At 40.4% G+C, this 23,523-nt stretch overlaps 2 protein-coding genes across 5 annotated transcripts in view; one reads left to right on the plus strand and one right to left on the minus strand.

Annotated features, from left to right (window-relative positions):
• The first annotated feature begins 1,021 nt into the window (after positions 1-1,021).
• dclk1b (doublecortin-like kinase 1b) lies at positions 1,022-22,247 on the plus strand. Of its 4 annotated transcripts, XM_061682376.1 has the most exons (17): positions 1,022-1,261; positions 3,058-3,439; positions 3,639-3,988; positions 7,253-7,352; positions 8,452-8,568; positions 8,656-8,750; positions 10,463-10,550; positions 10,643-10,809; positions 12,006-12,125; positions 12,295-12,441; positions 13,154-13,287; positions 13,402-13,479; positions 15,016-15,112; positions 15,204-15,284; positions 15,372-15,485; positions 16,430-16,678; positions 21,620-22,247. In XM_061682376.1, exons 2-16 carry the CDS (start codon positions 3,079-3,081, stop codon positions 16,634-16,636), a joined length of 2,256 nt encoding a protein of 751 aa, XP_061538360.1. In that variant the 5' UTR covers positions 1,022-1,261; positions 3,058-3,078; the 3' UTR covers positions 16,637-16,678; positions 21,620-22,247. The 4 variants fall into 4 exon arrangements, with proteins under 4 accessions (XP_061538360.1, XP_061538358.1, XP_061538361.1 ...); XM_061682374.1 differs by lacking the exon at positions 21,620-22,247 and having other exon boundaries at positions 16,430-18,515; XM_061682378.1 differs by lacking the exons at positions 1,022-1,261; positions 3,058-3,439; positions 3,639-3,988; positions 21,620-22,247 and adding an exon at positions 6,922-6,938 and having other exon boundaries at positions 16,430-18,513.
• LOC133405443 (neurobeachin-like) overlaps positions 18,901-23,523 on the minus strand; it is a 132,172-nt gene continuing 127,549 nt past the window's right edge. Inside the window, exon 28 of the mRNA XM_061682373.1 lies at positions 18,901-21,416. Within this exon, the coding sequence (XP_061538357.1) occupies positions 21,326-21,416 (91 nt within the window). The 3' untranslated portion in view covers positions 18,901-21,325. The remainder of the gene's footprint in view (positions 21,417-23,523) is intronic.

Consider the following 23,523-nt stretch of genomic DNA (forward strand, 5'->3'; position numbering starts at 1 on the left):
TTCAGTTGTTTTTTGTTGTTGTTGTTTTTTTAAATAAAACTGTAATCGAGGGTTTGGCGCAGCTACAGAATAAGTATCTAAGGTTTGGGAAGGATTTTAGTATGATAAATCGATACCAGATGGCAACAGTAGGGGCGTGGTTGAGAGCAAGAGAGACATGGTGAGCTACAGAGCAAAAAATCATGGCTAAATTCAGAAAATTTATTGCTAACGCCACAAGGATGACAATGTACCATCGCCATAAATATTAAATGCTAATGTAAATACAACTCCACAGTAACAGTACAGAGGCAAGGATTCTTTTGCACACCACTAGAGGGAACAAGTACCACGTACTAATGGTACTCATACTGCAATTTGAGAATGACTGAATGGAGGCTAAATCGAGTGGATGTAAAAAAAAAAATTTTTTTTTAAAGTTTATAGAGAAAGATCTTCCAAGTGCCTTTTGGCACATTACAGTCACTTCAAAAAGGACAAACTAAAAACCAAAGTTCCACTGTCATGTTGGTGGAAGACATTTTCTTACAAGTCTATAAAAACAGTACTAAAAACATTACTTTGTGAGTAATTTAGCAAAACGTAATAGCTAACCTGCTAGCTAACGTCAGCCATTTCACCACCAAAGAACGACTGTGCCATTAATGCGAGTGTCACAAAAATCATTTAATTGGCCAGTCCCTCAAGGAACATGTTAACTACCAGCATGTCTGAATTTAATAAACTTACCAATGTAAATTACACACTTATATATATATATTTTTTTTCCTGCCTGCCACTTCACACATTCACCCTTCGGGAGTAGTGTTGAAAGCTAAACATCATCATTCAAGTCATTTATGCTGCTTCCTCAATCGCTCTGCCTTGGACAAATGACATTTAATGCGTTTCTTTTTTTTTACTATGCTAATGCTTGAGGTTCAGGATGCCACCCGGAAGTACTTCACGTCATGGTGAAACTTACTGCCATCGTGTACGTGGACGCGCACAAGTCACCACCGCAATGGCCGACGAGGAGGAGGAGGAGGAGGAGGAGGAGGTAGCAGGTGGAGGAGGGGGGAGGAAGAGCAGCAGGGCGGAGGAGGACACCCGCTCCAGCCCTGCCTCCTCCCCGCCTGCGAGCACACGGCAGCCGGGCGTGCACACGCAGCAACAAAGGGACACTCGGAGCGACTGTGACATCAAATGATTGCAAGACAACTTTCAATCTTTTTCTCCCCCCCCCACACGCACACACACACGTTCTGCTTACATCTCGCAGGTAAGCACAATCCAATTTCCTTTCAACTGCTCTATTTTTTCTTGTATCTTGCCGAAGCTGCTTTAATGGTAACAGTAAATGCATATGCTGCTCCAATGTTTGTCTCTTAATTCTTTAAAAAAAAAAAATGAATGAGAACTGTCCTGATTGTGGAAGGTGTAAAAAAAAAAAAAAAAAAGGAGCATTGCATGCAATGGGTGTGACATGCTCCTTATTTGTCCGAGCAGCAGCATAGCTTGGATACCGCAGGGGGCTCAGATTTGTCCAGATTTCCCCGATTCACGCAAATGCACAATTTAAAACAGTTAAATGTTCAGAACATTGTTTCAGCAACATACCCCAAGGACCATGAATTACATTTACCACCCTATTGTATGGACCTTGCTGAATTTTGCTAGTTTTTCGAGACGAGCTGTCCCCCTGCTGATTTTTTTTTCTTTTCTTTTCTTTTGTTTTGTCTTGACTTGCGAGCAGAAAAATGGAATCACGAGCATTAGATGACGGCAACAAACGACACAACAAGCATTGCTTTGGCAAATAAAAAAAAACCTGCTTGCTTCAAACTGTTTATTGCCACTCCCAGTTAAAGTTGACTTTAAAATGACTCCCTCACAGACTCACACGTTGTGAATTCAACCAGAGCACATTGAACGTTTGTCGTCTGAAAGTGTGCTGGCTTAAAGCTAACACAAAATGCTAAATGCATAACAGGCTAACGCAAATATCATCAATGCTGCGGAAATTCTAAAACCGTCAGCAAAATATGCAGACAGAGCATACAGTACTCACTGACATATATTCTTTATCCTCTGTGAAAAATGACAAATACTATCGCAGCTTAGTTGCAAGGGTCTTCTTCTGTGTTTCGTCATGAAATCTTCCCGTGGTATGTCTGTATGTATTACACTGCCCCCTGGTGACCAAGGCATGCACCCCAGAATGAGCAATACAATACCCATTGAATTATCATGATGCACAAACTGTTTCATTATTTAAATTCTATTCAAGTATGGTCTTATTGTATGTTTTTGTATAGTACAGTACCACAGAATACTATTTTAACTGCTAAAAACACGTTACATTTATTTTTGGGTCGGTGGAACGGATCAATGGCATTCCGCTTCATTTGAGTGGGGCCAGATGATCGGCACCACAAACAATAATAATAATAATAATAATCATAAAAAAACAGAATTTCCATAATACAGTGGTGCCGGAACTTACAGGTGCCCTAATTGACAACTTGTTCAAGTTCCAAGCCGTCGCTTGGTAGATTTTTTTTTTTTGCTGTGTTGCGAGCCAAGATTTGGCTTGAGTGAAGGGGAAAAAAACACACTCACCAATGGACTTTTAGCCCTTTATTAAATTGGAAAAGCAGCCAAACACAGAAATACAAAATAAAAAATACTGGCAAGGAGCCGTGGAAAATGGCCAAATGGCTGGCATCGTCGCTCACTAGGCCACGCCCGTCGTAAAGACACAGGTCACTACTGTATGTGACTTTTCGGCTTTATTAGAATTCATAAAACTAGTTTATTTGTTTACATTCACTTCTATTATGTTTTGAAATTTACATTTTACAATACAGTGCTATTTTATTTAATCAAAAACATAAGAAAAAAATGGTGGTTTTTTTTTGTGGTGGCGTGGAACAGATGAATGGAAATTCAAATAATTTCAGTGAGGAAAATTGATTTTATATATGAGTAGGTTTATTTTACAATCTTGGTTACGGAACAAATGAAACAGTGTGTCCCCTTTAATATCAGTAGCCTTGTTTGCTGTATCATTTTTAGGGTGTAAAAGCACCGCCAAACATGGAACTGGAGCACTTTGACGAGCGTGACAAGGCGCAGAGGTATGCCCGCCGGGGCTCCAGGGGCAACGGGCTCCCCAGTCCCACTCACAGCGCCCACTGCAGCCTGTACCGAACCAGGACGCTGCAGGCGCTGAGCTCGGAGAAGAAGGCCAAGAAGGTTCGCTTCTACCGCAACGGGGACCGCTACTTCCAAGGGATCGTGTACGCCATTTCCCAGGACAGGTTCCGCTCCCTGGACGCGCTCCTGGCCGACCTCACGCGAGCGCTCTCGGACAACGTCAACCTACCGCAAGGGGTTCGGACCATCTACTCAGTTGATGGGATGACGAGGATCACTGGCATGGAGCAGCTCGTGGAAGGTGGGCTGTGTTCTTTAATTCAGTAGTTCTCAAACTCATTTTTTCTATTATTTTCTCTTTATTGTTATGGCCTGGCTATATGAAGATCTTCCACTCAGTTGCTCGGCACCAAGACGCCGTTTGATGGCGCTAAAACAATATGATTATATTAGACATGACTTAATGCCTAATGCCAACACATGTTCACATCCTGCTTTAGGAGAAAGCTATGTGTGTGCCTCCTTTGAGCCCTACAAGATGGTGGACTATACCAAGAACGTCAACCCCAACTGGTCAGCCGGCGCCTGGACCGCCGTCGCGGGCCCCCGCGACCCGCCCTCCCTCGGCAGCGCCAGGGTCGGCTCGCCGGAGACCCGGGAGAGCAAGGACTTCATCAAGCCCAAGCTGGTGACCATAATCCGCAGCGGCGTGAAGCCCCGCAAGGCCGTGCGCGTCCTGCTCAACAAGAAGACGGCGCACTCGTTCGAGCAGGTCTTGACGGACATCACCGACGCCATTAAGCTGGACAGCGGCGCCGTCAAAAGGCTGTTCACGGTGGACGGGAAGGCGGTATGTACCATGTTGGCCTTCTTGAGTGGAAAGCCTGTGAACAACATAGCCTATGCCCAAGGATGCCACCCCGGTCGCCCATTTCAGAAAGAGCGACAGCTAGCATCGATAAAGTACGTATTTTGGATGGATATGAATTTAGAGCTGCAATTATTAACATTTTCAGTACGATTTAGCATTCATCACATCGCATTGAAGTATCCAGCTCTTTAACGAAGCCAATTCAAAGATTTACTGTGACTGCCCTCCACGCTCTCAACCATATCACAAAATCGAATCACTTCGCCGCCCCTCCCCTCCCCTCCCAGCCTCTCTGATGGTGTCTACGGTTTCCATGGTGATGTGGTTTCCTGAGCCGGTTGCTAAGGAACTGCTGCAGAGCGGTGCAGCAGGCAGTGATGTCAGAGAGTGAGGGCTCAGGGATGCGGCGGCACCGAGATGGAGCACATGGCGCCCGGCTATAATCCCACTACGATATCGCAGTATAAACATGTACTTCCGGGCGGCAGTAGAAGGGGCACCACGAGTAAACAAAACCTTCTATATCATTTGACCAAGGCAGTGCAATTGAGGAAACTAAATGGCTAAATGGCTAAATGGCTTGAATGATAATTTTAGCCTTTGACCCTGGAAGGGATTAATTCCGTTATTTTCTTGTGGATTTCATTATTTTTCGAAAATTGGCGGCCCTGCAACGAAATTTTCAAATCCGCATTCTCCAGATCTTAATGTCAACAAAGTGATTACGGTATAAGGCCTCAGTGGGGCGGTAACCTGCGGGTCCTCAAGTACATTTGCGGTCTATCGTTGTGCTCAAACATGGCAGGATGGGCTTTAGATACACTTTGCAACCATCGGACGGAGAACATCTCCTTAGGGATATCGGCGGTGTGGTGACACTCGGTTAAATGTGGCTAGAGATTAGTAACTATGCATGACTGACTTTGGTCTGAGGTGATCGGGTCAGCCCGCGGCCTTCCACTCGCCGCAGTAATGGACGCGGCTCGGCCCTGCTGCTCTGTAATCTTTTCTTATGCACGCCACCGACATGTCTTTTCTATAACGCCGACTGAAATCTTGTTTGACATCTCCGACTGTCGGTCCTGACCTTATTCGGAGCAGATCGGGGAGGTGAAATCAGTTTTGACACACCCCACGACAAAGGATAAACGCTCAGGAATAATGTGTAGAGACATCTCGGGCCTTTGCAGACTTTGATCAGAAGAAATGAAAAGTGCTACCTTGCTGTAGACTTGCAATGGAGCATTGTAACTAGGGCAGTGGTGATGGTGTTGTTTTATATAGATTTTTTTGTGCCTGCCGGCTCAGTGACACAGCAACTCCGCCAGGCCTGATCCCGACCCCTCCCCCGTCCGGCGCGCTCACTGTTGTCGAGCGTGAGTTTCCCGTACGAGTATCGACTGACGGGCTCGCTTTTAATCAGCCAGTCGGGGACGAATAACGCACGACGGAAGGTGTTTGCGAAGCCATATGAGAAATTAATCAATTTGACAAAAAGATTGGGATGACGCAAAAGACGAGCCGGTGGCTTTGTCTGCCTCCTTATCTTCAATGTTTTGTCTTCAATTGCATTCAGTCAGTGCCATCAAGATACTAATTCACTGTATTGCAACATTTTTTGCATTTGTTCTCAACGCTCCTAATTGCAATCCTTATCCAGCACTTTCTATATTTAGGTCTTCAAACCAAAGTCTGATTGTCCCCAGAAGAACAAAACTATTTTAGAACACGGCCTCAGTTTTCTGATGCAAGATCATGACTACGAAAAGTAGCGCCCCTGTTACTTGAAAATAAAACACTATTGACTCTTAAGCAAGGATAAAAGGGTACGTTTGTGGCTTCATGGTGGGGATGCTGCGCGGGGGAGCTCCTGTGTTCAATAGCCAAGTCACAGCAGAGGATGAGCAGAAAGCCAAACCTTGTTGTCCTGCCTCATCCATCCTCATTTCTGTCCCATTTGGGAAGAGTCAGAGGGTTTAAACAAGGCAAAGCATGATAAATCGGCAGCACAAAAAGTCCCAGATCGTCCATTTGTACCCTTCTTTGTGAGTATGCATTTTAGAATCCAAGTCAAAATGGTCAAGATTTCTCAAACATTGGGTGTCCCCCGGGGGCTATGTTTGAGAAAAAAGTAGTTGGGTTTCTCCACACCAGCTCTAACTAGGCCTTTCGTTGCATGAACCGATGAAGCCCGCTCAGATGAGAGGCGAAACATCTTCTGAGACGATCGGAACAGTCCAGTTACGATCGATTCAACGCCCCTGAGAATGAAATGACCTGAACGAATGAGAATATTCCCAGGAATGCCTCGAGAAGAGAAATGTTGCGGAAAACATTAAGTGAGAGCGTCATCATAGTGTCAGCTACTTTTGCACTTTGTGGTCCATTGTGTTTCCCGCTCTTCCCACAGTTTGACCTCGGTGGACGTCAACATTCTAGCGGTGATCATAGTGTAAAACAACACATCTAATGATGGCCTGGTAGACTTTTGAAGAAAAGCTCTCAGAGGCGTCGTACCGTCATTTTGCTTTTACCCGGTCAGCACTCCAGCCTGAGAGCTGCCCTGCCCTCCTCATCTCCTCTTTCTCAGTCGGGAATTGTTTTTTTCCATCGCGTCTCCTTGGCAACGGCCTTCCTTGCAGCTCCCCTCCCTTTGGGAGTCGGCACACGTTTTGGAGGAAGGGCGGACTTGGTGGGGTCCATCAGAGTGGGTGGGCGTGTCTGCTGTGGACACATTCGGTTCATATGCTCGTTGTCTGACCATTTTGGACAATGATTTGACTCATATTTGCACGTGTTCCAGTCATGGCCAGATAAGGATAATAAGAGGACATTCAATTACAGCTTGAGGTATGCTGGCAGAGGTGCTCTCCCTGCAAGAGGAAATGTGCTTTAGTTAAGTGTATCTGTAGCGGCTTTTAAGGACAAGGTCAGGACTCCATCAGTGTCTTTTTCTTTATTTATGAGCGCTGACTTGGCGCAATTGTAATGAGAGCACCAGCAGCATACACTAAGACGTTTGCTTATCTATTTGCAATGTTTCAGTCATTCTCAAAATGTGCTACCTGGGCTCCCTCTAGCGGCATGCAAAATAACCACTGCCTAATACAGTTCAGTTGTATTTAACTTTTAAGTACATTTGTTTTAATTTTAATTTTTTAAATTTTTTTTTAAATTTTTTTTTTTTTAGAACGGAACCACTGATAAATATGACTATAAAAACAGCGAGTGCTTGTTTTGCAGGTTACGTGCCTCCAGGACTTTTTTGGAGAAGATGACATCTTCTTCGCTTGTGGGCCTGAAAAATACCGCTACCAAGATGACTTGAGTTTGGACGAACGTGGTAAGCCTGGCAGATGTCAAATGTGGCATTTACTAACGCAATGGCACAAGTAAAAACTCCAGTGCACGATATCATGATGCTCAAAATATTAGACCAAAAAAAAAAATACACAAATGTATTGGATTTTCTTTTTATAAAAACAATATGTGAAAATAATATAGTAATATTCAACAACAAAAATACGAAAGTATTAGAACATTTTACAAAAATGTTTGACAAAAAAACCCCACAAAGAAACAGAAATAGACAAAAATATGAATGCAAGTATTATCCCAAAAATACCAAAGTATTTGATGAAAATACACTAATATTAGAAAAAAATATATATATATATTACGAACAGTTAAGAAAGTATGTTAATACAAAAACATGAGACACAAAATCCCAAAATATTAGATGATAAATAAGTAAAATTAATGCATGTAATAATAATAAGAGATTGCCCAAAAGAAAATTATATTAGACAAAAAATACATAAATATTAAAAACAAATGGAAATATATTTGATAAAAATATGTGCTTGTATAGATATTTTATTGAGGCACTTGGACATAAGACAAATTATTGTACCTTTATGCAAAATATTAATTCATATTAAATATATTAAGTTTATTAGGCTCATACACACAGTTTAATACATATTATGATCAAATTACATTTTATTAGTCAAAGAAAGGTGTGCTGTTACACCCTACACTAATGAGGTCAAGATAGAAAAGCCTCAACGATAACAGAGAGATTGAATTTTCTGCCATCTTTTCATGCATTGAAATAAACAGCAATGATTTCTGAGTAAAACAGTTCAAATTATTCCCATGCAAGCCAATGAACCATGCTCCTAACTGAAGTTTTAGCTGCTGTGGCTATCGAGGTGGAATGACTCGTTAAAAAAAAAAACAAAAAAAACTCATCATCCCCTGACCTCCACCCTATCGAGAACTTGTACAGCATTCTTGAAAGGATCTATGCGGGTGGAAGCTGCTATAGCTCAAAACCTCAACTCTGGGAAGCAATTCTTGCTTCTTCTGACATGAGCCCAGAGCAACAAAACTATTTTAAAAAAACCTCCCGGTTTATTCTTCATTTGTTTTGTGTACAGATTGCAGGGTGGCCAAGTCGGCCTCCTACGGTCGACTTCCCTCGGTGCACGGTCGCTGTTCTCCCAGAAGCGGCGGAATGTCTCGCAGGAGCAAGTCACCCTCGTCGACCGGCTCAGGTGTTGCCTCACAAATCGCACATTGCTTATTGTTTTTAGCCCGGAATTGGGGGGAAAAACCGACAACTGTCGTGTCTCTACTGTCAGCTAACGGGACTGCAGGCAGTCAGCTGTCCACCCCTCGATCGGGAAAATCACCTTGCCCCTCTCCCACCAGTCCTGGGAGCCACAGGAGACGGCAGGTAGGGGAAAAATATGTATTATTCTTTAATAACAAAGTACTTCTCATATGTGTAGATGGAGGGCTACAGTGCACAATCTGTATCCGTTAAAGACGTGAGCAAACATTTAAAATGTGTTGTAGTCGAGAAAGAAAAGATATATAAAAATGTAATATCACGATTATAGGAAGCAAAAAAGACGAAATTACCATGTTGCGAAAAGAAATGCGGTGGTAATGGCACAAGTCAAAACATGAATTACACTTGCACAACGATAACAATAATGATAGCCTAAGTGATAATACTTAAAATATTAGACAAAAAAATAGACAAATATGGGGAAGAAAGCCGGGGGAAAAAAATACACAAATATTTAAAAAAGATAATACAAAAGGTTTAAAAATGTGAGAAAATGATGCAGAAATGTTCAACAATAATACAAAAATAAGAGCAAATTCAACAAAACATTGCATAAACAATACAAAACTAATGAAAAAATAATGCATGAAATATTAGAAAATAATTTTTAAAATGTTTGACAAAAAGTACAAATATATATTAAACAAAAATAAAAAAGTAGTCAATTGAGAAATACGCAAATAGTTTACAAAAAATAATACTAAAACATTATAATACCAAGCTATGACACACAGTCTTAAAACACACAAATAGTAAATAATGCCAAAAGTATAAAAAACATTTTTAAAAAAGCTGAAAAATACAGAAATATTGGAAAATCATACACAAATATGCAACATAGAGTACACAAATGAGAAAATTATTAGATGCAGGAGAAAATCAACAAGAAGTGAACATTTAGCTATGATAAACAATAGTCGAATTTTCATAAAGAATACAAAACTAATGAAAAAATAATGCATGAAATATTAGAAAATAATTTTTAAAAAGTTTGACAAAAAGTACAAATATATATTAAATAAAAAAGTAGTCAATTGAGAAATACACAAATATTTTACAAAAATAATGCTAAAACATAATAATACCAAGCTATGACACACAGTCTTAAAACACACAAATAGTAAATAATGCCAAAAGTATAAACAACATTTTTAAAAAAGCTGAAAAATACAGAAATATTAGAAAATCATACACAAATATTCAACATAGAGTACACAAATGAGAAAATTATTAGATGGAAAATACACAAAATGATGAAAACAATAAGGAGACGAGAAATTGTTCAGCGCTGTTTGACAAGAAGCACGAATGTACTAGATGGGAAACACATATTGCACAAAAATATTAGAAAATAATACCAAAATATAAGAGAAAAAGGAAAAAAAATTGGGGAAAAAATACAAAACATAGATGAAAAATACACGAATATCACACCAAAATATATAAAAGATACAAGAATATAAGACACAAAATCCAATATTATTATCTGCAAAATACACAAATAGAAAATAATGCAAAGATACTAGATAAAATACAAAAATATTCTATGAAAATAATACAAATCTTAGAAACAATGGAAAAATAGTTCCAAAAATACGATAAGATTATATGAAAAATCTACAAATATTCGAAAAACATACATAGTTAGACAATAATACAAAGGTAAAGGGTATTACTTTTCTTCACATATTTTATTATGATTATCTTAATTTGTGTAAAAATTGGTATGCCTCCTTGTTTAGCCCGCCGAAACAAGAATGTTATGTCACATGTGACAGAAAACAAATATTTCCTGTGCTTTTTGGCCTGGGTAGGGATCCCAGCACAGCGGCTCGTCCCTCTCCTTGGCTTCCACCAAGGTGTGCAGCTCCATGGACGAAGGAGACGGACCCTGCAGCGAAGGTGAGCTACCTCGCTTGAGGAATAAGCTACGTGATTTACTAAATTTTGAAATATGAAGTAATTCCCCCCCCATCCCCCCTTCGCTGGCACAGCTGAGCCCATGGACGAGTACCCCGTCCCCGGCTCCATCGCGGAGCGCTACAAAGTGGGCCGGACTTTAGGCAGCGGCAACTTCGCTGTTGTGCGAGAGTGTGTTGAGAGGTCCACGGGAAGAGAATACGCCCTGAAGATCATCAGCAAGGACAAATGCAGAGGAAAGGTGCTTACCAGCTCATCACTTTACCAGAATCAGAATAATCTTTGTTTGACAAGTATGTCAAAAACATACAAGGAATTTGTCTCCGGTAGTTGGAGCCGTTCTAGTCCGACAACGGACAGCCACTTGACAATACATAAAAACATAAAACACATTATGGCGAGTCACTGAGCAATGAAAAGATCCTGTTAATGCTGGTACAAATGTTTTTTATTTCTTTTCTTGTCCTCTCGCAATTTAGAGTAGCTTGAAATGACGAATACAGCGATAATCTGGTAAAGTGACAATTGTGCAAATGGTGCAGATAGTTCTCAAGCACATGAGTGGCCAGTGTCGGTCAATAGTAGAAATGCAAATAGTGCAGAGTGATGAGAGTAATGTAGACGTGTCCCGACAGAGATGTTGCGAAATTGGCAGCATGTTACAATGGAATTGTAAGTTAACTGTTAGTTAATGACAAGAGGGAAAAGGCTGTTGGAATGTCTGCTGGTTTTAGTTTGCATTGATCGTTCGCGCCTACCTGAAGGAAGGAGCTGGAAGAGGTGGAGGCTCCGAGAGGATTTTGCATGCTCCTGTCTTAGTTCTGGCAGCGTCCAAGCCCTCAGTAGGAAAACTGCAGGGGCTCTAGCATCAGAATCAGAATCATCTTTATTTGGATGCTGTGACACTCTTGAGGTGGTCCAGCACGAGGCTTTCAAAGGACTTCATGACCACAGATGTCAGAGCGACAGGCCCGTAGTCATTCAGACCCGAGGTTGCCGGTTTCTTGGAGAGTGTCTGAAACAGGATGGTACTTCACACACTTCATAGATCTATTGAAGATCTGTGAGAAGACTGGAGCGAGCTGGTCCGCGCAGACTTTGAGGCAGCATGGGGACGCAAGGTCTGGGCCCGCCGTCGCTTTATTGATCTTTTGTCGTTTGAAGATCCGTCTCACATCCGGTTTGTGGGTGGTCAATGCAGAAGGCGGAGTCATTGTAAATCAGCATTATTATCAGTATATGAAAGTCGATCAACGCTTTCATTGAATAGTGTTATTTATTGATTTTATTTTTTTAACATAATCATTATTATTATTTTTTTTACCTGCTGTAATTCAGTCTGTTTTTAACCAATTTGCATTGCGCCGTCCACGAAAATAGAGCCCAGAGCGTTGAGTACTTTTGCCAGCTTTGGTCGTCGCTCTGTTTCCTGTGCAGGAGCACATGATCCAGAGCGAGGTGTCCATCCTTCGCCGTGTCAAACATCCCAACATCGTGCTGCTGATTGAAGAGATGGACACCGGGAATGAGATTTATCTCGTCATGGAGTTAGTCAAGGTATGCGAAGGATTTGTCATTCATCGACCTTTTTTTCTATTTGAAACACTAACCCTGGCTTTAAACCCTGAATCTGGATTGAAAACCCATTTTGAAACACTAGCCTTTTTTTAAAAGCCTCATCCGAAACCCTAACTTCGTCACGAAACCTTTAATGTGCCCGCGCAAGGGGGGCGACCTGTTTGACGCCATCACCTCCTCCAGCAAATACACAGAGCGCGACGCCAGCTGTATGCTCTTCAACTTGGCCAGCGCCATCAAGTACCTGCACGGCCTCAACATCGTCCACAGAGACATCAAACCAGAAAACCTGCTGGTAAACAAATTCAGTCCATAGAGTAGAGCTTGGGGAGGGGTGGGGGGTTGGTGTTGGGGGTGGCGGTGGGGGGGGTCCTTCAAATATGGCGTATTATTACAGGAATAAAATCCTATTTTTTATTTACACTGAAAGTCGTTTTTTTTTTTTTTTGTTTGTTTTTAGATCATAAAGGCATCTGTTCAAGAATAAAAGGAATAATATTACAAGAATAAAAATGTATTTTTAGGAAATTGACTTGATAAAATATGACTTTTGTCCCCCGTTAAACTTTGACTTGAATATACATTAGGACTTCGTCTCGTCACTTTATTCTGAAATAGTTCTGCCCATTTTTCAGCGCAAAAATATTTGTCCTTTTAGAGATTACAACTTTTTTTTTTTGAAAAAAATCGGACTATTCTCATACAAATATGAATTTGTCATGAAAACATTGCTTTTTAATTTTTTTTAATAGTCACCTTATTAATTCCCGTGACATTGAGGGTTACATGTGGTAATTTTACTTAATTGCCATTAGAATTATAAGTGGGCACTTGGAGAAGAAAAAAAATTAAAACATTTAAAAATAAATAAATAAATAAATAAAAAAAGCCCCTCCCTGGACCCAAAACGTTTGAGGCCCCCTGCCGTTGTGAACAAAATTCGACTATTGTTTATCGTAGCTAAATGTTCACTTCTTGTTGATTTTCTCCTGCGGCGTGTGACAAAGGTTTACCAACATCCCGACGGCAGCAAATCTCTGAAGCTGGGCGACTTTGGCCTGGCCACCGTGGTCAACGGTTTCCTGTACACGGTGTGCGGCACGCCCACGTACGTGGCGCCGGAGATCGTCGCCGAGAAGGGGTGAGTGCTGCTATCATCTTTGCCGACGGCCAACTTTGAAAAGTCCCAGGATTTGACAAGGTGACGATGTTGTGGCCCGTTAGTGTGTTTCTGAACCTTCCCGTTCAATTCCAGGTACGGCCTCAAGGTGGACATTTGGGCTGCAGGTGTTATCACTTACATCCTGCTGTGTGGTTTTCCCCCCTTCAATTGGTACGAGAATGTAAATTCTGGGATCGGCAAAGAAGTACAGTCCACGCTGTTCTTTAAAGCAGCGCGTTGACCGTCGACATGCTCAATTTTTGCCTCATTTATTTAGCTGTTCATTCCTAGAATTAGTTCATTAAAATGTAGTTTTTGTTTGTTTTTAAAAAAAAAATTTTTTTTTTACTATTAATTTATCTCAAGATGTCAAACTCAAGACCCGAGGGCCAGTTCTGGCCCACCGCATCATTTTATGTGGCCCGCAAAAGCAAATCATGTGCGTCAACTTCCATGATTCTTGCTAAAATCTGTACCCAAATTTCGCATTGTCATATGTAATAAATAATAACGTTGAGATACAGCACAAATTTTCCGTGACCAAACACCTTTTTACATCGTTACTTCGTATTTGATGCTCCTCCGAGGGAAATTGTAAATCGGAATCGGAAATGTGGCCCGCAACAAACATGTGTTTCGCACCCCTGATCTTGTTCAATAACTTTAAGCAATGAAATAAAAACTGTAATATATTGAACCCCTGCTGATTTGTGGTTTACTATTCACAAATCGACATTTTTGGGGAACTTATCCCCACTCAGGTATTTGCTGAAAAACTCTTTTTTGTGCTTTCTGAATCACTCTAAGATACCACAAGATGGCGCCAAATCCCAGGCAACGTAGGAAAGTGTCAAGGAAGTATGTTGACGCAATAGATCTCAACTAAGTGACAAGCTATGTATGTCAGGGAGGAGCTAAGTTTAGCCTGGGTTGTTATAGAAGTTATGAGAGTCTTCGCTGCATGTGCATGTACACACAGTATTCTGCGGAATTTTTTTGATATCCATTTTTAAGGGTAAACCTGTAAGATGTTTTTGAAGTTGAAGAATTTGAGCTCACAATTAGTGGCATTTTCTATGCGTTCAAATTTTAATACAGGCAATTATGAAAATTTTTAGGGGGGGGGTAATTATTTGTGGGGGTTTTTTGCTATGCGTGGCACTTCCCCCCCCCCCCTGCCAATACCATCACTTTACTGTTAGAACAAATACATTTTACATGTGCAGATACATTTTTAAAAACATGTATTTTAATAAATAATTGGTCTTAATTCATTATAACTACATACATTTTGAGTAATACACCTCCAAAATGAGAATGACTTACCATTTTATTGTTAAAATAAACGATTTCATTTGCCGAATAGCAAAGTTGACAGTTAGTTTTGAACATTTTTGTAAAACAAGAAGAAAAAAACCCAACAAATCCAACAAAGAAGACGGCTGCCACTCTACACAGACATTAAAAAGAAAGAAAAAAACCACACCATTTTAGCATTACAATGGTATTTTTATTGATATTGTGACAAGAAGTGTAACATTACTTCGGATAAAATAAATATAAAAAAAAAACTTTACATGTGTATTTTAACTAGTTTTTTTTAATACCTGAAAATCAAATGAAGCCCGGGTTGTCATTCTCAAGTGTTCGCATGAAATAAAGTAGATCTGTGTTTGCTTAATGGTAATGGCAGCAATGTTTTTACAGCAAGGGCGACGACCAAGCCGTTCTGTTTCAAGAGATCCTGAGAGCCGAGCTGGAGTTCCCCGCGCCGCACTGGGACAACGTGTCGGACTCTGCCAAGGTCCGCGCCCCCGCTCCCGTGCCTTCGCGACCTTACGTGGGTGCTTCTGTCGCCTGTGACCTTCTGTGACCTTTGCGCCTTTCTCGTTCAGGCTCTCATCGCCGGCATGCTGCAGGTGGACGTGGACCGACGACTCTCGGCCGCGCAGGTGCTGGAGCACCCGTGGGTTAATGTAAGAAGACGCCGCTGATGACGATGTCGCTGATTTCCGTTTGGGCGAACGTTCAAGCGGCCGTGTGGGGAAAACTTGCTTTCGCAGGAGGACGGCGTGTCAGAGAACCAACGGCAGCTGCCGGTGGCCGTCAGGATCAAGAAGAACTTCAACACTGGACCCAAGGGCAGCGGCACAACAGCAGGCGTGATGCTCATCACAGTAAGGCCGCACGCACACTTACATTTGACACAATTTGTATTTACACGGGCAGGACCTTTTTATTGTTCGGAATGTGTGTGAATTGTTATTTTGGAGAAAGACGTCGGGCGGAAAACATTTTCAATTACAAAATATATTTTTGGGATAAAATCTACAATATTTAGTCCTACAGGAAAAGAACGAATATTTTCAGGAAAAGAGTGACATATTTTTTAAGAGAAAAAGCTGTATATTTTTGACAAAATGTAGTACATTTTTAGAAAGCCTTTTTTAGTTATTTTTCATTATGTAATGTTGAATTAATGAAGTTTAATTTAATAATTTAATTTCATTTTATTCATTGTTTTTATTTTAATTATTTAAAATTTTCTCCATGTTTTAATTACATTAAAGAATTATCAAAATTATATATATATATATACAAATCAATACTAAATATTGAATATTAATTTAAAAAATAATTTTATATAATTATATAAAAATGTTTGGATTTAATTTAGTTTTCATTCTAAAACAATTTTATGAGGCCATATTTGAAAGAAAAAAAGGATGGTGGTGAAGCAAATTTTTATTTTGGAAAAAAGTCACATTCTTGAGGAAAATGTTGTTTTGGAACAAATTCTATATAAGACAAAAAGTAGCATATATAGTTATGGAAAAGAATTGTTCAGGTTCAATATTTAATTTAAAAACAAATATTGTTTAGATTTTCTTTTTGACAGAATTTCCAAAAAATATATCTATTTTTTAAGAGAAGTGTATGTTTTTCAAAAATAAAATCGTATCCCTAAAAACACAAACAACAACAACAAAAACCTTTTTGGGGTGCCAGTCCTATTTTCCAACTTCAGGCATGGCAATGTAATGTTGTTTGTGAACAAATATTTTCACTGTGACACCAAATTATTCTCAATTACCCCCCCCTTGTTTGTTTCCTCTGTCAGAACACGCCGCTGGACAAGGAGAAGCAAGTTTTCCGTCAAAGACAACAACATCCCAACTTCCCGCACGGGGCTCGCTCGTCCGCGTCGTCCGCGTCCCCCTGCGGCTCCAACCCCGTGGTCCTGTCCCCCGCCGACTTCACGTCCGAGTCGGAGGACTATTCTCCGGGTTCGGCCGACACGGTGCGCTCCCCCGTGTCTCCGTTCTAAGCGCGTGCCAGGACGTCCGCCGTCTGCTCACCGCTGACTTTGGTGAGCTACGAACTGAACAGCAGTTCACCGGCCAAGATTGTCTTTTTTTCCAAATGATTTTTGTGTCATTGCTGAAGAGCATGTTCGCATACTGTTAGCTTAATAGCATATTAGTTTAAGTCATATTTGAATGTTTTCGGGAAAAAAAAAATTTTTAGCAAGCACAATGGTATCTTTATTGATATCGTAACCGTGAGATAAAAATGACATAGGCAACTATGCTGTGAGGCTAACAACATGTTATTCTGCTCTAAAATTAATTATTTTTATGATTATTCCACCAATTTTTGCTATCTGTTTCTTCCACATTTCTCCATGTATTAAAACCATTCCATCTTCAAAATATTCACACTTCATTCAGGACATCTAGAGCACAAGTTCCGCCTTCCCCAAATTCCCCCCCCAATTTCTTTATTCCACATTTTCCGTGACAATATTCCCGCTTTCCGCATTTCTGGAATGATTCAGACCATTCCAACTTCAACCTGTTTCCTACATTTCCACAATAAAATCCACTAATTAAGAGAGATTTTATAAATTCACCGTCTTCGTCCACATTTCCCATCCAATTCGAAGCATTTAAAGTCTCACGGTCAACATGAATGATATAATATTTCTACCTAAATTGCATTCTCTGGGTTTTATGTATTATTCCATCCATTTGGGCTGTTCCACATTCTCACATTCAACGTTTGAGCAATTCTGTTAACTCCACAGTGCAGTTCAGCATCAGCTCTTCAGCATTCACATTCATAATTTCTGCAACAAAAAAAAACCAACAATGTCATTCTCTAGATAACAGTTTAATTTACAGGTTTCCCAATACACAAATCACGTGACTGTCGGGAGCCTTACTTCCTGCACAAGACGGTCACGATTGTGTGCTGCGCAAACACCAACCTGCTTCACAGAACATGATTTATTGATTGCTTTATTTATTTACAAACGTGCAGCATTTTTTTTCCCCAGCAAGCCGTTGCCGCTTTCCCGAAGGTTCTGGTGCAAAATGTTCAACGCAACCTTCGTTTGAATTTGCTGCTATAATGTTACCACGGGTGTTATCTGTCCCGCGATATATTTTTTAAATCGCATAATGCTTGTAATTCCGCGCTGACGGTTCAGAAAGCGACATTGTTAGTGAGCACGTGGCGTGGATTGCCGCGCCGTCAAAAAAGCACAGCGTTAAGTGTGTCTGATGGAATAAATAAGCGAATGAGATGCAACATGAGAATCAAATGGAAGCCACATGATGTAGCACAGTGCTTCCAGTCAAATATGATATGTTGTTCATTCAAAAGTCAGCATTTATTTATTTTTTTCTTTTTCGTAAAGAGCACGCGTGCATCTTTTCAACGTGTCGTTCTGACTTGCATCAAATGTTTGTGTCCGCGGATGTGCTGTAGCCGGCTTATTTGTTGTGGTGGCGTCACGTCCGCGACCGAACGTGACGCCACGGTCTTGTTTTTAAAGGGCTGCTAAAAACGTTTGACTGAGCGAGGTTGAAACAAATAGCACAAATACTGAATGATTGTCTTAGTTTTTTTTTTTTTTTTTTTCCTTTCAATGTTTCCTCTGCAGTGACAATAATATAAACGGTACTCAACAGACAGAAAATGTCACTTTAGTGTAACAAGACTTTAACATGCCTGGATGTATTATCTACATTCATAATCCATATTATAACTTCAATGCATATGGGCTCCTTTCAAAGGGGACATATTCTAGAAAATTGACTTTTTAACTGCTTGTAAACAAATAAAATCTGGAGTGCCTGCTCGCCTGTCAAGTGTGAAATTAAACAACCGAGTCAATCTTTTGTCAGCTGCCTATTTCTGAAAAGGCTTCTTCTGAATTTTCCTAAATGGTGATGTCACAATTGGCCTGTTTTGAGTCACATAATCACCCCCCCCCCCCCCCCCCCCCGAGTTGGCTCACCAATGACTTGGAAGCTAGGCTGGACGAGGATCAGCCATTTTCAAGTGGCGGCTGGAATGCGTTTGCCGCTGAATTTTGGATTGTCGGCTGGAACGCGTACACTTGCCGACCAGCTCGCCAGAACGCACACGCTCACCACCTGGATAAATAAAGGTTACATAAATAAATAACGCTGGTCAGCTCACGAAAAAGAAAAAAAAAGATGGATAACCAAATTCGCCAAAATCTCTTTATTCTTTTTTTTTCCATGTATGTAAAAAAAAAAAAAAAAAAAGATATTTGTGGAAAAACAATTGTTGCATTACATTTTCTAAGTAAACCCCTGTTGTAACAGCAGACAGACAGCAGGTGGCAGTACAAGCACTTGGAAAAACAGCAAACATTCATCAATGAGCTACTTCAATCCACATTTTTCAACACGTTTGCATGAATAACCTCTGAAGATGAAATATCCCAGACATTTTTTTTATTATTATTATTAAAAAACGCTACTGATAAAAATGAAGTCAATTAAACATCATGGAAGAATATAAAACAAAGAAGCATAAACAAGTACAGTTAAATACCATTAACAAATTAATATAATTGAAACAAAACTATTCTCAAATGAAAATGAAAACAAACTCTCGTCTCATAAGAGTGCCACAAAATATAAATTTATTTGCATATCTGCTGTAACTTCTTTTATTATGGTTCATGTAAATTACTGCTCAGTTCCTGTCAATTTTTCATATTACTTCCGAGCGCACAGGATACCGCATGATTATTATTGTTATTTTTTTTTTATTATTTTTTTTTAACAACTGTACTGTGGGGGCGGGGAAAAAGTAAAAACAACCACAGGATAAGTCAAAGTAAAAAGGGTCTCGTTTACCAAAATGTCTTTGAAGCATTACCACGGACACAAACATGTTGACAGTCACTCCAGCTGATTGGACAATCACAACTTGAATTCATGAGGATTCAAATATAGTATTTTCATTCTACACCAGTGCATCTCAATCAATTAGAACGTCATAAAAGGAAACGCATTTCAGTCATTCAATTCTCAAGGGGAAGTCATATTTTGATCAACTACACACAATCAACAATTTCTATTGTTTATATTTGATTATTCTATTGTACCAAAAGCCCAAAATCCGACATCAAGAAATTATTCTTACTTAAAAAAAAAAAAAAAAAATATTTTACATCAAAATGAGGCAGGAATTTCCATCTTTAAACTACTAAACTTTGATAGTCAAATGAATCTATAATATTAATTAATGTATGTATATATGTTTTTTTAGGTAATAGCTAAAACAGTATATCTATCACACCAATAATAATTTCCAATAAAATCATAAATTTCATTTGGAAAACTTACTTGGGTCAATTTGACCCAGAAGACAAAAAGGAGAGTCAAATGTGTTGGCAAGAGTCCACTGAATAGAAATGAATAAAAAAAAAAAATAATAAATGAGTTGTGCAAATCAGATCCGCTTATTACCGGGGAGGATGGAAAAACCTTCGACAGTGTGACGTCATGAAAGCTACATCCACTATTTGCTACAAGTGTTTGAACATGATTGTTGTTGTTGTCGTTGTGTTAAACAAACAAAACAAAACAAAACACCCTGATTAACACGCTACAATGCACATGTGCCCAAATAAAAACTGAACAAAATCAACATTTTTTTTTTTTTTTTTTTTTTTTTTTTAAAACCCTAATCGTTGCTTTAGGACGTATTTATTCATTTCAAATCAACTACTGCATGATCATTAAAATCATATTTCTGTTGGAAGGCTACAGGTTGATGGCTTAAAGCACAAATGTTCACATTGGATTTTAGTCAGCGCTATCTGCCAAGGAGCGCTTTGCGATTTGCGTGTGTATTTGCAAATACATTTGGTAGGAATTAAGACATTTCTCCCTCGCTTTTTAAACCAGTTGCGTCTATAGATTTAATATAGCATGATGCAAGCATTCGGGTGGATTTCGCAAATTCAAAAATAAAGCAAAAAGTGGATAACAAAAGAAGAAAAAAACGGGGCCAACAAAAGGTTTTCGCAATTTTTCTTTTTACATAAATTTTAAAAATATTTTATTTATACAATATTATAACATATTTATATATTATAATATATTGTATATATATTATTTTATATCTGATTTTTTTTTTAACATAAGAGGAGAGTTTTAATGTGAGTGAAGTCAGTGACAAATTAATGGAGTTAATGGGCACTATGATTTTGCCCTCAACGCATAAGCAGCGGGGGAAAACACCTCCTAACATTTTTGTCCCCCTTCCTGTAAATGTCACATTCATTTGCTCGCAACGCCCACTTTTCACCTCATTTAATTGCATTTGTTTCACTACCATGGAAACTCTTAATGGTCCTGTCCCATGTGACTCTCTGGATGTTTAAAATGCACAAATTTGACGTAAATGACATCATCCTGCTTTACAATGTTTAAAAAAAAAAAAAAAAAAAAATTCTAATCTACACATCTTCCCAAATAAGTCCATAATGACTTGTAACTGGTTTGTATGAATGTTTTTCGAGTTCACGAGCAAGTCTCAGAAACATTTGTTGCATATTTACACGTTCCGGACCTCAGTCTTGACGTAAGCCCAGAAGAAAAGCGACTCAATGCTGAACGGCGCTCAAGGCGGCCGAGATTGCTGCCGGACCCGACATCTCGTCTCGGAGTGTCCCGTCAGTTGTCGCTCAGTACCTGTGCTGGTGCTCGTAATGCCAGCGGTTGAAGTCGATGTTGAACGCTACGATGCTTCCCGAAGCCATCCCAGTGATGAGAGTCCTAAGCAGCACAAAGTACAAAATATGGGAATGAAACTCAAATGTAGGCCAGGGCAGGGCGGCTTGACGACATTGCCTTGAGAGGAAAATAAATTCCGTAAAGGATGTGTTGCATTTTTTTTATTTTTTATTTAACCCTTCCACGCTAAAATGTGATGACTTTAATATATATAAAAGATTTGAAAATGTCATACTTCTATCCAGGTGCCACAACGTTTGTGTCCATGGAGGTGGGTCTAGATTTGACGACTGAAATGGATCTTGGATTTACCTGACACGAGTGTGATTTGGGACCTGAATGCAGCCGAACGGAAACGTTGCAAAGGATTTTAATAATCCATTTGAGATCAACTGTGAGTGGTTAAATCGAAGCCAGCGTACAGTTCAGTTTAAGGCAGTCAACTTCGCACTTCGCAGTCAGGCTTTGAAGATCTTCCAAAGTGATGCAAGACCTGGTGATCCACAGATTGCAGGCCAGGAAACGCTCAGACGTCATTGTTGTCTTCATCCACGATTCACAGAGCGCAGAATGCGGAACACACAGTCCCAGCAGAGTTCCCGACTGCCACGGGGACAGGAACAGGAACAGGCAAACGTCAAAACGCAGAGCTCTCGCTGGGTCACAGTTGCAGCGTTCGTCAAACGCTAAAGCCGATTGCATTATCAACAAGGTCACTGATTGGCTAGTAGCACGTGATTGGCCGACAGATTGGCTGTACAGTAGAATGCGATTGGCTGACGCGACAGAAGAAATGGCACGCTGTGTAAAATGGTTGTCATGGTGAGAATCTTGAAAATGTGAAACTGTACATGTCATAAATGTGGGTGACTATTTCAGGCGTCCACCTGGGGGTGGGTGGGTCCTGGGGGGTGGACATCCCACCCGTTGTTGGTGGGCATGGGGGCACCTCAAAACAGCACAACGAGTCCAAGTCATGTATGGTGTCCATCGGTTCCAGCGACGCCAGCCTAATGGATGACGACGATTTCAAAACTAAAACTGAGAGAACAATTTATTGTTGGAATGCAGTCCTGGCGGCTGATTGTCGGAGTGCTGAAAGAAAGACGGGTTGGGGGGGGGGGGGGGGGTCAACGAGGGCCGCGGCGGTAAATCAGCTCGTTGCTTTCTTTTCCCGTGACTTATAGTGACAAGCGTGCAGCAGAAAGCAGCTGATTTCGCAGGGTGCACTTATGAGCGCCTGAAGGCTGCTTTCCTTCACACAATGAACAAGAGATGCTGCAGAAATCCCCTTGGCAAACACGTTTGCGCCACCTACTGGTTGGTTACGAGTATCTCTTTGGTTAACAAGAAGGAAAGAAAATAGCTCACAGTACAATAGATCAGCTTTATATCTTTGCGATATACAAAAACAATTGATGACATCTGTTAATCATACTGGTAATCACATTGCTTTTTATGCATTTCATTTTATGACTCATTATTATTTACACGTCCACCTGTTTACTGTTTCCGTACTTTAAAATGTTGTTTTTTTGCAGAACTTGCTGTTCTCTACCAAGCCGCCGAACGGTAAAATGCACAACAGCTTTTGGAGCCATGAATCGACCAATACATTTCCAAGGACGTCCGCTTTTACACCTTTCTGTGACTCTTCCAGTCTCTCTTTTAACCTGCTGCTGACTAAACGTTGTCGCTTTTGGGGGCGAACGCTTCATTAGCATGAAAGAGGAAGCACAAAATATCGTACGCGTCCTTTTGTCATCACACAAATGTAGTTCGTTTTATCTTCACAGTTGTCGTCATCAAAATGTTTTGCGTGCGCCCGAGGCCTCCCTCGACCCCGGGGGGGTCACAGACTTTGACGTCATACTTTGAGCCCCCAATGACACGCGGGCACCTCTTGTGTGTGCGCGCGTGTGCGTGTGGTCATTTATTACACCGAAGTGAAAATCTAAAGTTTTGAATGGACAAAAGCAGCTGCTGTGAGGCTCCATTTTTGAAAAATTCTTCTTCTTTTTTTTTTTTGAAGAGCGCTCGTCCGCTGAGTAAAAGTCGCATTGACAAGCGTGACACAAACAGGCACAATGGACGGTTTTCCTCAGGCCACACATTATTTATGAGTTCAACAGCTCATTTGTAACTATAT

This window comes from Phycodurus eques, chromosome 7 (genome assembly GCF_024500275.1).
Source record: "Phycodurus eques isolate BA_2022a chromosome 7, UOR_Pequ_1.1, whole genome shotgun sequence".
Taxonomy (NCBI): domain Eukaryota; kingdom Metazoa; phylum Chordata; class Actinopteri; order Syngnathiformes; family Syngnathidae; genus Phycodurus; species Phycodurus eques.

What these genes read in the sequence shown, in the direction of transcription:
- dclk1b (XM_061682376.1), top strand. Translation starts at nt 3,079, where the DNA reads ATGGAACTGGAGCACTTTGACGAGCGTGACAAGGCGCAGAGGTATGCC. An exon ending in AGACGGACCCTGCAGCGAAG is followed by an intron (nt 10,551 to 10,642) that starts GTGAGCTACCTC and finishes TCGCTGGCACAG; the next exon opens with CTGAGCCCATGGACGAGTAC. An exon ending in TCGTCATGGAGTTAGTCAAG is followed by an intron (nt 12,126 to 12,294) that starts GTATGCGAAGGA and finishes TGCCCGCGCAAG; the next exon opens with GGGGGCGACCTGTTTGACGC.